The 15,213-nt window shown below is 48.2% G+C and overlaps 1 protein-coding gene across 4 annotated transcripts in view; it reads right to left on the bottom strand.

Annotated features, from left to right (window-relative positions):
• TEX2 (testis expressed 2) overlaps window positions 1-15,213 on the bottom strand; it is a 103,168-nt gene that overhangs the window by 22,195 nt on the left and 65,760 nt on the right. For all 4 annotated transcript variants that reach the window (XR_004280656.1, XM_032321699.1, XM_032321697.1 and 1 more), the window contains exons 5-6: window positions 14,900-15,147; window positions 4,240-4,386 (exon numbers count right to left, since the gene is read on the bottom strand). Coding sequence is in view for 3 of the 4 variants with exons in the window: in XM_032321699.1 (XP_032177590.1) it covers window positions 4,240-4,386; window positions 14,900-15,147 (395 nt within the window). In the remaining variant the exon portion in view is untranslated. The remainder of the gene's footprint in view (window positions 1-4,239; window positions 4,387-14,899; window positions 15,148-15,213) is intronic.

Here is a 15,213-nt window from a genome sequence, read left to right on the forward strand (position 1 = left end):
GGGGTGTAGGGCGGGGTGGCTATTTTGGCCAAGAAGTCGTTGAAGGCTTCGGTGAAGAATGCCGTTGCCGGGGGACCTGACTGAGGAGGCAGAGCCGGCCATCCTGGTCAGGTTAACAATGCCCGGAGCTGACCAGAGTGTGTGGAGCAGTGAACCCCTCTTAGACGCTCAGTGAGGAGTTCAGAAATTGCTCCAGCCTGTCTGACAGGCAAACTCACAATATTTATTTAAATCTTTGGGGAAAAAAGAGAATCACATCCCCTGACCCGGTGCTGGACATTTTCTGTTTGCCCCCGGCCTAGATATGAGTTCCCCTGAGAGGCTAGTTTGTGCAAACCACGCGGATGGGCTTTCCCGCCCTCTGGCTTGTGGCTTGGCCAATGGGAAACACCAATGGGCAGGGAAGATGGGAGGTAATGCGGAGGGGTGTTGTCGGGTAGTTGTCCCCTCCCTCTGTTGAAGCCCATGGCTCCTGTCAGACAGGCAACCAACCTCTCCACGCGGCCGTGCTGCCCCAAGGTCTGGTAACTCCTTCCCACTTTTGCCCCTACAGGGAGTACTACCAGCTCCCAATGCCGCCAGCTTTGGTCCTACCCTAGCCCTTTCAGTTTCTCTACATTGGCCCACACATTTATAAATCTTTCCTTAATGAACTCTCCTCTCAGGTGACGCCACTTGAGAGTAACATCTGTTTCTTGCTGCGACCCCCAACTAATACAGTGTCGTAGGCATTGCTCTAAAGGAAATAACTTGAGTATTAATATCATGCTTAGAAATTTCTTCTTTGCCTCAAGACTACAGAATTAATTCATCTGTTTCTTTCACCTGCATTTAGGTATGTGTATATATTGTTATTTTTTTAAACTTGTGGCCCATTCCCCATTTCAGTGTAAGATATAGTTACAGATCCACCTTAATTTTTTTTTCCCCCAATGGCTTGTCAGGCGTCTTACTGAACACCCAATACTTTCCCTACTAACCTGCAGCAGTGTCCTTAAATGTGAGATTCCCATGACACCGGCACCTGTAATGACACCCTGTTTTTCTACCAGCATCAAACTGCTTTTTTAAAATAAATATACACTGAACATTTCCCATAAAACGAGGCAGCATTTAGCCAGGCATGGATTTAATGCCTATTGTGGCTGGAGCTCTTCGGTTGTCAAAGGCATACACTTTGACGATTCGCCAGAGAACTCCCTCTCTGCTTTTCTGCAGGGGTGGGTCGGTCAAAGTTACAATGTCTGTGATGAACAGAACGTGACCAAAGACAGTACTCAAATGCACAATGTGAATTGGTAGTTGCTGGGTTTGGAAAACCTTTTTCTAAGGCATCAATGTTACATGGTGGCTGGCCTCCCAATCAGCCCACAGAATGTTACTTGGCCAAAAATGGAGCCAAATTCTTGCACCCTTGCCCCAGACTGTCTATTAGTATCACTTGATACTAAGTCAGGGGCCTGCTGGGTTCCTATGGGAAGAGGAGTGTGACACTGAGCAAAGGGGGTGAATGCGGTGATGGCATTCCCGGAGCCCAATGCCACCTCCCAGCCCTCCCATCCTGCACCCTGTGGGCCCTACCAGGGCAGAGGAGGGACCTGAGACAAAGAAGAGATGAGGAACCCGGGACTGGGACAGACTCAGCTGGGCTGGGCTGAGCTCTAATCATCAGTAGGTAGAACAAGGGCCTGCTTCCTACTTCTTCCCCTGGGGGCCCAATTCCAAAATTCTGGAATTAAGCACCTTTCCCCTCCAAATCACAACTGATTTGAATCAAAACTCTCAGGACCAGGCCGTAGTCTGGTCCGTCTCCTTCCTACTCTGCAGGGAAAGGCAACAAAAGGTCACTCCTGCTCTTTTCAACCAGAAATTCTCTTCTTCCCATCCAAAGATACCACAGTAAGACGAGAACCCACTGCCTGTTCTTTAACCTCCTGAGTGAACCCAGTTGGACACGCAGGTGTATAGAACATTCTCAGGTTGGTGGGGGGAACTGCTGGAAGCTGTCTGCAGTCGTAACATTTGCTGACACAGGGCACAAGAGGCCCTGACGACTGATGGCCCCAAGGCGGTGTTGGGAGGGGCTGGCTGAGGCCAGGAATGTACTTGCTGTGGGGGCAGAAACTCAGCTTGTTTTAAACCATCCCTGGGCATCAGATACACACACAGCTCTGCTCTTTCACACCATGAGTCACTGTCACATGTGAGGGTGACAATCTGAGACTGCAGGGCAAGGCCAGCAAAGAGTTCTCCGTATGTCAGGACTTCAGGGAAAACCAGGAGACAGGGGAGATCTTTGTCAGAGCGGACAGCTCAGGCTCCTCCGGCCATTCTGGCTCTTGGACTGGCCATTAGCCAACACTCACTACTAGGTTTCCTTCTTCCCAGAATACTTGGCTCTTAGTGATAATAAGAGTCTTTTTGGCAGGGGTGGTGGTGGGTTGAGAACTAGAGTAACAGCCTGCTACCTATCTCTTCATTCCATTACATCCAGGGTCTCCTCTGGACTCGCAGGGCACTGAGGTCAGGGTGGAGGTGTGAGACTGGTGACGGAGGGAGTGCAGCCCACTCCTGGATCCAGGCCACTTGTCTCCATCCCCACCTTCTAGCACTTCTGACCTCTGTTCTAAGTCTGCAAACTGAAAAGCTCACATGCCAGCAAAGGGGGAGAAGAAGAAAAGCTTCCTCTGGGATGAAAGAAGCCACCGTTCTCCAAGACGGCAGAGGTTCCATGGGCTTCCAGCACCCGAGGGAAGCACGACATGCTGCCCTACCCCTGTCGGTTTTGGAATGTGTGTAACACGAACAGGAGTATCCCATCTGGAGTTGAGGTGCACCCTGCTTTCTGCCTCCCCCTGCCGGGACCCCCAGCCCTCATGCTCAGGGAAGGGCCTGCAGCAGTCTTTGGGAAGAGAGGAGTGCCAACCCTGCTTGTGTGTTTTGACCCAGGAATTCATCAAGCTCTCCATCTTTTTCCAGAAAGGGGGAGGCGGTGAAGTGCGCCCCAGCTCGGCTACTTGTCTGTGAACAGGGGAGAGTCACTGCTGCTTCCTGACCCCCCGCCCCCGCCGGACCTGGCTCATAGAGTGCATTCTACCCTCGATCTACCTGAAAACAACAGGCTGACTCGTGTCAATAGAACCCTCCCAAATCGTTGCCCCAAATTCTGCCTCAAAATCTGCTCTACCAGCTCAGAGCACAGACTCTCCTCTTCATCAGGGGTTAGGAAAAAGATGACACCGGCCTGCAGCTGGCAGATAGAGCTTGCCAGAGCTTGACTGAGCCCTAAGGGGTTGGGTTTGTCACCCAAAGGAATGACAATGCCACATCGAAGCTCCTTCATGCCCGTATTTTCCTTCTAATGTAGTTTTCCCTTAGCTCACAGTTTCCTAACCTGGAGACCTTGAACCCTCTGAAGTCATGGGCAAAATTCTGCATCACTGTGCATTTTTCTAGGGAAAGGATCCATTTGTTTCTGTGTCTCAAAGGTATCTAGGACCCAGAAAGATCCATGGATTTAAGCTGCTGACTGTGCAACTTCATCTGGGGATCAAAGGAACTCTTCCTTGGCTGGGTCTTTCCTGGGTCAAAAACTTACTTCTACGTAACCTACTGAGGTCTCTGGGTTGGCAGAGGTGATACTAAATGTGTCATTTAGTGGCAATCTTGAGGAATATTTATGCAGTTTAAACTTATTTCCAAGTGGGCTTGATCAGCACCAGGACTGTTGTTTTTCAGCAAAGACAGAGCCCAAAATAAAATACCATCTGGCCAGAAGTAAAGGTCGGGCCCAGACACATTTAGAGTGCCGTGCTAACTTTCCCGCTTTGAGAGCGAGCACAACTTGAGAAAGAGGTCTGGAGTCTGGCACTTTCCTCAGCAGAGATGTTGCGGCCCCCAGACTGTGAGGCTGGGTGGGCTCCTGAAGTACACTTTAAGTTCCTTACTCATTTCAAGATAATAGAGGTCTACGTGACAAACCAGCTACAAGAGCTCTCACTGTCCCAAACCAGATTCTGGATTATCACCGAGAATGGCTTACGACGAGGGCAACACCAAGGAAAAAGTAAACAGGAACACTCACTGAGTCCCCAGGTACGGTGAGTCATACGGCCAAGGTCACAGCTCAGGTATGTTACTGTTCTCATGTTATATGCTTTTCACTTAGGATATAATGATACAAAACTTCTAAATCAAGACATGTGAGGAACCGGAAATCTCTTATGAGGAAAACGATACCTTTATTTTGCTGAGTTTCATTTGGATTTTCTTAGACACCAGATCAGACCAATATTTCTCTCCTAAGAAGTCCCAAAACATTCTTCCGAGCAAGGCGTTCACCCAGGCTTCCTGTTCTTCCTCCTCAGAGGGCGGGGCCTCTGGCAACTGGCAGGAGAAAGGAACCAAAATTAGCTGGAAAGCAACTGGAGAACAAGACAGGTGCTTATTTTTACAAAGTCACTGAAGGTCCCTCCCCACAGAGAGGGGCGCCCACGGCAGATGTATTCCTTCCCTACAAATTACCAGTCTCATGTTATGTCAGTGAATAGAAAAAGGGAGAAACAAAAGCCATCACCCCAGATAAAAACTCCTCTTTGTTTTCTTTTCTTGCTAGTCGTCCTGTGATGGAGCTAGTATTTCACACAATTAGCTCAACCAGATTGCCCTGCCTCCCAAATGAGCTTGGGATTCATGGCACTTCTGATTCATGGCACCTCTGATCAAATGTCTGCCTCTCTTTCTTCCAAGTCCCTGGACATGCAAGGGTCAGGCTGGTCCTCCCGGGGCGGCCCCAAAGCCTCCTGAGGCCAGGACTCTTATGGTCAGCTGTGAACTCACAGCCCTCCGGGGCGAGGGGCAGGGGCTACTTAAAAATACAGGTGCCTGGGCCCTACAGCCAGAGACACTAATTTAAGTGGGTATCAAAATTCCCAGAAGCGCTCTCACAGATGTCATGAACAGGTGAGACTGCGAACTGCAGCCTCAGATTAGAGAGAACCTGTTCCCAGGAATTCTGAAAATTCCTGTAGCTGTTCTCCCCAGTCCCAGCCCAGTGACATCCCCCGGGGCCTCCCCTCCACCGGGGACAATCTGTCTTAAACATCTAGCATGGCCAGTGTGAGCAAACTACGTTAGTCTCTGATTTCCCAGGTTACTCATCAGATGAGGGATTCTTGCCTGGAGAGGGCCCTGCGGGGTGAAGCAGGAGACAGAAGTGGGCACTGACGGCCGCTGAGGGGAGGGTAAGCCAGCTGGCAGCGCGGGGAATGCTTGCTGACTGCCACCGTGGGTCACCGCTGCTGCCGCTGACCCCATGCCAGGCCCTGCAAGAAGACCGCTTCCCAGGCTGCTGGTTTCCATCTTACGATACCCCAGAAAGACGGAACCGTGAAACCGTGACTTCTATTTTAGGGATGAGGAAATGGACTTGGAACCATGCAGTGTCCTGCCTGAGGCCCCTGGTTCATCAGCACAGCCTGACTCAGAGCCTCCTTCTCCCTGATCTCCACCTGCTCTGTCCTGAGGGAGGAACGAGGTGGCGGTGGGATAGGCACCTGGTGTGACAGACCTTTCCTTACGCCGAGGTCTCTAATTAGACTTAGTCCTCACAGAAACAATTAGCCTTGGAAAGCAAGGACCAAACAAACAAACAAACAAACCTAGAAAAGCAGAAATCAACGAATTGTTTACCCTTTCTCTTTCTTCTGGTGGTTTGTACAAATGCAACTACCCTGCCCTCATGGGCTGCCTGCAGCCGTAACACACATCAGACACCCTTGTCATCTCCACACTTTGTAAGAGTGTGCTTGTGCCTACGCGATCTCTGGTGGGCAGCCGTGTGCCCAGGCCAGGGGGACTGTACCCAGGTGACCTGGTGCTCATGGACTTGACCCTCAGAGATTTGATGACTTCCGAGTACCCCAAAGGTCTATGGCACATTCCCGTGTGTGATTTTTCTGAAGCCTGGAGTATGAAGGTCTGAAGTGGTCGCTGAGCTTGCGCCAGGGCTCCTGGACTGCTCAGCACCCACCTGTCCACTAGTCTTGTTAGAGCATGCACCGTCTCTCCCTTTGGGGGTCTGGGAGTTTGCCTGTGGTTTTTAATCTAACGTTATCCCGTGTAAGGGGAGATATTTTATGTTCTAGGAGCTCTTCAAATTCAGGTATTTTCACAGGTCTCCCTTATGAATGTTGGGGAGTCTCTTTATTTCTTTTCTTTTCTTTTTTTTTTTTTAAGATTTTATTTATTTGACAGACAGAGATCACAAGTAGGCAGAGAGGCAGGCAGAGAGAGAGGAGGGAACAGACTCTCCGCTGAGCAGAGAGCCTGATGCGGGGCCTGATCCCAGGACCCTGGGATCATAACCCGAGCTGAAGGCAGAGGCTTTAACCACTGAGCCACCCAGGCACCCCTGGGGAGTCTCTTTAAAAAAAAAATTAAACTCCGGTTTAAAAAACAATACATGTTGGTCATTCCATTTCAGAAGACATGGCTCTCCCTCACTCCTTTCAATGGCTCTACAGCACCACTGTGCTCCCTAGTGCTGTACTATCTTTCGATATTAACCAAGACTTTTAAGATTTTATTTTTAAGCAATCTCTACACCCAACGTGCAGCTCAAAGTCACAACCCTGAGATCAAGAGTCGCATGCCTCCCCCTGACGCAGCCTGCCAGGTGTCCCCCACCCAAACGCTTCCACCACCAGGTCCCGGATGCAAGAGCAAATGTCTGGGATCATTGGGCACTTGGTCATGCCACAGGCGGTACATGTTTCTCAGACTCACTTTTCTCTCTGCCTGAACATCTGCGCCCCACCCTCCAAGGGGATGTGGTCTAGTTTCTGAGGTTATAGTCTTTGAGTCTATCACATCACATCTGATGGTCTACACAGTCTTCTGAGTAAACAAACACCCATCCAAGGACAATGCTCTCCTCCCCCAGGTAGTTCGGTAGTGCCAAGCTGTGGCCACACAAAGCAGCGCGTGTCTTGCTTTGATCTGGAGGTGACCCAAGAAAATCGGTCACTTTCCCCTCTCAAGAGTCTACCCTCTATTAACCTTTCTTTACAAACCCGGATATTCACAGCAAGCAGGTTGAGCACAAAATAGCAAGAAACAAAGGCTATTTCACAATTTATGTCCAAGCCAAAGACATATGATGTGGAAACACATTTCTGAAATAACTGACAAGCAGGTTGTTTTTTCTTTTCACCAGTTCCTTCTACAGGCTTCTCTCCACAGACTTGTTGGGAACAAAGAAAAAACCCAAGAGCAGCAGAACACTGACAATGCATCAAAGCAGCTTTATGAACAAAATCTGGATTCACTGGGCTACTAGAAAGAACTCACTTCCAATGAGTGTCATAAAAATGTGAGAGCTTAAAGAATAAATATGCCTACGTTTCCTACCACTGCCATTTGCCTGCAGGAAGGAATGTGAGAAGAATATTCATTTCACCATTTCAACTATATAGATCCATTTAGATAGGGTACCTTTCTCAAAATGACTTCCAAAAAAAGGTGTAGAGAGTCCGACAGCCTGAAGCTGAAGGAGGCTATTATGACTGTCTGAGTAGATCTTGGGATAAGTTTAGGAAAAGCTAACCTCCAGAGGAAAGTACAAATTTACTTAATTTTTTGGTGTAATCTTTCCTGCAACAAATGTGGTACCAGGGTTCCACAAAGGACTGCTGGGTCCAGGAGAAGGCACAATGGAAGCCCCGTCCCCCAGGTCTGTTCCCTGTTTCCCCAATTATAAAAATAGTACGTATTTATTGCAAGAAATACCCATAATCCCACTATCCAAATATAATACATATAACATTTTCCTCTATTTACCATCAGTCTTTTCTCAATGTATACATACAGAACTTGAAAAAAAAAAATTGGATCACATTAACATAGTTTTGTATCTTTTTTATAGCTTTATGGAAATATAGTTTACATAACACACAATTCACCCATTTAAAGAGTACAATCTATGGTTTTTATCATATTCACAGAGTTGTGAAGCCATCATCATCAACTTTAGAACATTTGAATTACCCCCCAAAGAAACCTTGTATCCCTTAGCAGTTACCTGCCACTCTTCCCCAACTCCATCCCTGCCACAACCGTCCCTACCCCCACCACCAGGTGCCTACCAGCCTCAGGCAAACTAATTTATCCCTGAAAATGCACCTATTCTAGACATTTCATATAAATGGAATCATACAGGGTGCCTGTGTGGCTCAGTGGGTTAAGCCTCTGCCTTCAGCTCGGGTCATGATCTCAGGGTCCTGGGATCGAGCCCCGAATCAGGCTTTCTGTTCAGCAAGGAGCCTGCTTCTCCCTCTCTCTGCCTGCCTCTCTGCCTACTTGTGATCTCTCTCTCTGTCAAATAAATAAATAAAATCTTTTTAAAAAAATGGAATCATACAAGATGTATTCTTTTGGGACTGACTTCTCTCATAAGCATAACGTTCTCAAGATTTAGCCGTGCTGTAGCAGGTGTTGGTACACTATTCCTTTTCATCGCAGAATAACATTCTATCCTGTGGATATACCACACTTTATCTACTCATGACGGACATTTCAGTAGCTTCCACTTTTGACTACTGTGAATAATGCCGCCATGAACATTTGTGTACAAATTTTGGAGCAGAAGTAGGTTTCCACTTCTCTTGGCCAGACACCTACAGGGGGAGCTGCTAGATTGAATAGCTGTGTTTACTTTGAGGAACCACCAAAGTGTATTCCATGGCAGCGGCATCATTCTGCATTCCCACTGCCAACACACAAAGCTTTCTCCACATCCTAATACTTGCTATTACCTCTTTTATTCTAGCCATCGTAGTGGTTGTGAAGTGGTATCTCATTACAGTTTTGATTGCATTTCCTGGATGAGTAATGACTGAGTATCTTTTCTAGGCTTATGGACCGACCATCTGTAGGTGTTCTTTGGAGAAATGTCTGTTCAAATCCTTTGTCCATTTCTTTTTTTTTTTTTTTTAAGATTTTATTTATTTATTTGACACAGAGGGAGAGAGAGAGAGAGTGCATAAGAAGGGGGAGTGGCGCTCAGAGGGAGGAGGAGGAGCAGGCTCCCCACTAAGCAGGGAGCCCAATGAAGGGCTTGATCCTAGGGCCCTGGGATCATGACTAGAGCTGAAGGCAGACACTTAACGGACTGAGCCACACAGGTGCTCCCCTTTGCCCATTTCTTAATAGGGTCATTTACCTTTTTATTACTCAGTTTTAAGAATCCTTTGTTTATTCTAAGTACTAGTATACAAGATAAATGATTTGCAGAAATTTTCTCCCATTTTGCGGGTTGTCTTTTCACTATCTTAATGGTATTGTTTGTAGTATAAAAGTTTTTCATTTGGTTGAAATCTATTTTATTTTTTTTAAATTCTTTTGGTTGCATGTACTTTTGGGTGTCTTAACTAAGAAAGCTTTACCTAAGCTCAAACCACAGAGATTGACACCCAAGTTTTCTTCGTTTTATAGTTTTAGCTCCTACACTGAGGTCTATGATCCTTTTGAGTTAATTTTTGTGTACGGTGTGAGGTAGGGGTCCAACTTCATGCTTTTGCCATGTGGATACCAGTCGTTCCAGCACCACTTGTTGAAGACTATTCTCTCCCTCCCCCTCCCTGCTCCTTGAATTGCCTTGGCACTCTATTCTGGATCCTTTCTAAAATGTTAGCTTAAATTGGCTCTATGGCTTCATATTTTTTACTCACTGTATGAGGAGCACTTTCCAAGTCTACTTTTAAATGTTTGAAAAGGTGACTTTGCTCAGGAAAGGGAAAGCCTTGGAAAACCACTCTGCCAATTAAGATTTCCTGGTTTCTATTTGATGCCTATTTGCTTTCTTAGGGTTCTCATGTCCTGATAACGGCAAACAGGGAGTAATATCTCGTGATCCAGTTTATGGGTAACAAGATAATTAACCAGAAGTAATGAAGTCAGAACTCTCCAAACCTGGGAAGCCTACATTATCTCTAAACGTTTAGGGTTTTCCCTGGATAAAGAGCATGGGAAGTGTGTGGCACAATCAGAGTATCAGGGTCTTGCACCTGCCTGGGGCACAGACACAGCCCAGCCCCACCGATGGTCCTCTCTCCTAGCCAGGCCACTTCGGGGCATAGGGAGCTAGCAGCCTCCCTGGCCTCACACCCCTAAGCAAATCTTCAGGCAGCCTGTGAGGTGTCCCTTCCTGAGGTGACCACACTAGGGGTAATACTATGCAACCTTTAGATATTTTTAAAAAGAGAGTTTCCTTTAAAAATATATATATATTTTATTTAAATTCAATTAGTTAACATATAGTGTTTGAAACTTATAGTGTTTTAAACTTTTGAATGTATATGTTTGAAACTTATAGTTTCAAAAGACAGTCTCCTTATTTTCTTATTTTCTAAATTACTATTAAAATCTCCTCCTCTAACCAAGAAGACTACCTTGACAAGACAATAAAGCTCTGGTTTCTTCCGCCAGCCTCACGGTCTCTCAACTATTCTGAAGGGTGAGAAAATGGTGCCAATACCATAGGGGTTTGGGGATTCGGAGGCTTGCACAGCCTGTGGCGGTGGGACAAAGCAGTCACAAGGGCAAGTCAGGGCTCAGTGACTGGTCACTGAGCACTAAACATCTGGAGAATAAGGCCCTTCCTCCAAAACAGTGATTTTATAATTCCAATTTTGAGCTCCAAAAGTGGTTTCCATATGCAGAATCCCCTGAATATGTTTTTAATGATTATAATAATAATCACCAAAATTATTTCAGCATTGTTTAACACAAACCTTGTCTGCATTTACTAATTGTATCCTGGATGTTTTTAACATCAGTTTGGCTCCTGTGCACCAGTGGCCCCATTCTCTTCCAAACCTAGTTTAGCACTGGGTGACATGCGAGAAAGGAGGCCCAGTGGGCAGAAGCTGCCATGAGACTTGGGAGCCCTCAAGGTAAGCGATGCTTTGACCATGGCCTACAAGAGGCAGCAGCAGGGGGAGAGAGGGGAGAGGAGAAGCTGAGACAAGGGCTAGAGCTGTGTCCCAAGCTCCCTCTGGGTGAGCTCTGGCTGGTGGCCAATACTGACGGTGGGGCAGTGTCACTTGAAGAGATGTCAGAGGTTCATTTGTGTCTCTGAGCCCTTTGAGTTTCTCTTGGACTTATGATATCAGAGGTGATATGGACTCTAAGAAATAACCTGGCCCAGTCTTTGGCAGGAAGGATCAATACTACTGACCGCATCCAAAGGGTCCACATTTGGTGACCCCGTGGGGAAAGAGGCACTCTTACTACTGGTGGGAATGAACACTGGTGCAACCCTTACAGAAGGGAATGTGATAATACCTAACAAATACCTAACCTTGAAGATATACTGCCAATGGCACAAAAATACAAGTTCACAAATTATTCACTGCACCATTATTTGTAATTGCAAAATACTAGAAACCTAGATGTCCATATGAAAGAGAGAATGAATATACTATGAAACATTTGTACAATGGAGCAAGTTTGGCAGCTGTTTAAAAACAAGAGGAGGGAGAGGCCTCTATGAACTGATGTGGAGTGATTTCCAGAATGTACTAGGAAGCTTAAAAAGTAATGTTCAAAAGAGGATCCATAATATGCTATCATTTGACTAAGACAGAAGGGAAAATAAAGGCAGAAATTATAAACCCGAGACTAAGGAGACTGGCTTACTTCAGGGGTGTGAATGGGAATGGAATGGAAGAATAGAAGAAACAGGGTAGGAGAGACAGCCCTTTTCTGAGAACGTCTTTGTCCAGCTTTGATCTCTGCAACCACATTAATGTTTCACATGCACAAAACATAACCAGTTAAAAATGGAGGGAGAAGGTCCTCGCGTGCTCAAACAGCAAAGTTAATAAGAAATAAAATTAGTTAAGAACTGCCTTAAAGTGTGAAAAGTAATCAAAATAGCAGAGGAAACTGTAGCAGATATTCCATTCCAAAAACAGTGACATGATATTTCCCACCCCAAACGCTCTTCCCAGAATTTGCTACTTTCTCAGCAAGGAGAACCTCTGCCCCTCCCCGAACCTGGGAAGGTGTGCTGACTGCTCCAATAGAGCCTGACGGAAGTGACGTCACTTTACTTCCGAGACTAGGTCATAAAAGGAGCTACGGTGCCCGCCTGGCTCTTTCTCGAGGGAGACTTAGCTGAAGGAAGCCCAGGCCACGTGGAGAAGTGAGCTCCCAGCCAGCTACTAGCATCTATCTGTGTGCCGGCCCCGGGAGTGAGGCATCGTGGGAGCAGCTCCGCCAGCCCCCCAGCCCCAGCCCGCGGAGCCGCCTTGGCTGATGCCGTATGGAGCAGACAGAAGCCTTTACTGGCAAGCTTGGTCAAGTTACAAACGGGTAAGCAAAATGAGTAGCTGGTAGGCTTTTAGGCCACCACTTCTGGGGCTGTTACGCAGTAATAGTTAACTGTAACACACGCCCGTACCTTAGTCAAGACTGTCTCAAGCAGCAGACCACCCCTGAGAGCCAGGACACGGCCCACACATGCTTCACGCCAAGTAGATGCAGGAGCCCTGCACCAGACCTCAGGCACCTTCTTCCGAAGCCCCCTTTCGAAGCACACGGTTCTGGCTTTCTGGTTTCCTAGCCCACACAGACTAGGGTGGTTACATTTAGGGTAGGGATGGGGGAGGGGGATAAGCACTCAAGGAGAAGCAACTAGAAGGACATATACCAACAGCTGCCAGCTGACCAACGAGAGAAACTATGCAGAATCTGCAGCCTGGGGCGGCTCAGATGGCCTCTGACCTCAAGCAGGCCTGCATGACCGACAAGCCTGAATTTGTTTGTTTTGTTAAGTCCTTAAATTATCAAGATTAAATCCTCTCTGTCTACTCTGCCTAAGGGGGTCAGGAAATGCAATGTGGTTTTTAAAGATTTTCGTCAGACTTAGAAAAGGAAAAACATGTTTTGGTGCTTAAAGAGGTAAATGCCAAGGACTCAGAAAGGACGTTTGCACTAGAGAAGCCCCTGGGTGACAGGGATGCTGGCTTGAGGGGCTGGGTTATGGGCCACTGGGGCCTCCCAGCCCCTCCTGGGGCTTCCAGAAACTCCAGCGTTGCCACGACAAGCACATGCCACACATACTGAGGACATGCTATTCTAAAACATGTTTTTTTTTTTTTTTTCATATTTTTAACTTAAGGAACTCTTTTAAAGAGCAAGCATTTCATGAAATACACTAGTCTACTCGGCTCCTCCTGATTTCCCTAAATGTGATGAGAGTCCAGACAGCTGACAACCCAGGGAGAAAAGGGGTTTGGGGTAGGGGAATTCATGGGTGGTAAACAGGACATTCCCAGAATAGTTTGGTACTACCCGACTCCAGCCTAGAGAAAGGCCTACTTCCCACCCTAGTTGGTAACTTAGGTCAGAGGGTGGAGGCAGTGGGGGAGGGGCCAGCAGAGGCAGAGGGTCTCTTTGGGCCTGACCAAGTCTGCTGGATGAGGTTTCGGGACCTTCTCCCCACTGGAGAGGATCAACGGAATGAATCAAAGCCCGCAACGGGTTAACAGCACAAGGAAGGCACCCAGTGCTTCCCATTAAGAGCAGAGGTACAGCCACTGGAAGAGGCCAGACACTCCAGTAGGGAACTGGCTTTGTATGCATGGGCTGGCCCCATGCTAAGAGGACGAGTGTGGTAGCGGCAGGCTGCCTGACGGGCTGCACAGCTTCCGAATGCCCACCAAAATGTCAGCGGCGGCAGCTGGGGGCCTGCGAGTGTCCTCTGGTTTTACACATGCCACCACTTGGCAACTGTGAAATTAAGCTACTTAACCCGTGTGAACCTGCTTCTCCACCGACAGAGTGGAGAGAAGAGCATCTCGTCTGCAAGGCTGCCAAAGGGGGCAGAGGCATTCTGCGACAGGGCCTCACGGAGGCTGGCACAAGGCAGCTTAGTTATCTCACTGCAGATGATGCTGAGTGCACGGCCAGCTGGTTACGCTGTGGGAAGAATGCTCGTGGCAAATCTTCAAAAGCCCTGGACATTGCTAATGAGTCTGCGAATGTGAGAATACAAAGGTAACTCGGGAATCAGGCCTCTATTACGAACGATTCTGAGAACTTTCCCACTGACTGCCCACTTGCTCGGGTCAAAGGTTAGGAGTGATCTTTGGCCCCTCTGGCTCTCTCACGCCCCACACATAATTCACCAGCAGATCCAGCCGCTCCCCTCCGACACAGATCCCGAACCGTTCTCACCACCTGCTGCTGACCCTCATCACAGCCCCATCGCCCACAGCCGGAAGCGCCCCCACCCCCTCTCTTCCTCCTGTCCACTCTCCACAGACAGTCACTTTTAGACTTAAATAGATCAACATAACTCCCTGCTCAAAACCCTCCCAGTGCTTCCCCTCTTCCTCAGAACTGACCCATGAGGCCCCGCTCTCTGTCCCCTGCTCACCGTCACCACACCAGCTTCATCGTGGTTCCTTGAATAGTCCAACTACATCCTTGCCTTGGGGTCTTGGCACTTGCCGGTCCCCTAACCTGGAAGGCTCCTCTCACACCCCCACACCCTCCACGGCTCACTTCCTCACTTGGTCAGATCTCTGTGCAAACGTCACCTCCTCAAGGAGGCCCTCCTTGACCACCATTCTAAAACAGCAGTCTGGCCACCTTTCACCCTCTCTTACTTGGCTTTAATCCTTGCCACCACCAGCTGTTTTACTTCTTTCTGTCTCCCTGTTGAGAGCACAAGCTCCCTGAGGGCAAGGCCCCTTGTCTGTCTTGTTCATTATTGTGTCCCCAGTGCCTAGGGCAGGGCCTGGTACACAGGAAGCACTCGAAGTGCTTCTGTAGGCAGAAAGGAGTTTGAGAAGAAAAGCAGAAAAGCCGCAGCCCAGGCAGCCAGCTTTACCTTCTTCCCAGTCGTGGGGCTGCTCTCCGCACTCTGCACTGGGCTCCTTTGGGGGCTTCGGTTTTCTTGGGGGACACACCTGGCCATGTACACGCTGTAGTCCAGAAGCATCTTCTGCCGCACGCCGCCCACCAGCTCCTTCTGCTTCGGCTGGGACATGATCTCCTCCACACTGCCTTTGCTGCTGCTGCGGCTGTGGGTCAGGTGCCCCGAGGGGCTGCTGTGCCTGCTGTGCGAGGGCAGGACCCCTGCAGCAGAGAGGGGCCGACTGTTAGGACACAAAGTCAATGGAACATCAAACAAACTTCACTGGG

Source organism: Mustela erminea, chromosome 18, assembly GCF_009829155.1.
Source record: "Mustela erminea isolate mMusErm1 chromosome 18, mMusErm1.Pri, whole genome shotgun sequence".
NCBI classification, from domain to species: domain Eukaryota; kingdom Metazoa; phylum Chordata; class Mammalia; order Carnivora; family Mustelidae; genus Mustela; species Mustela erminea.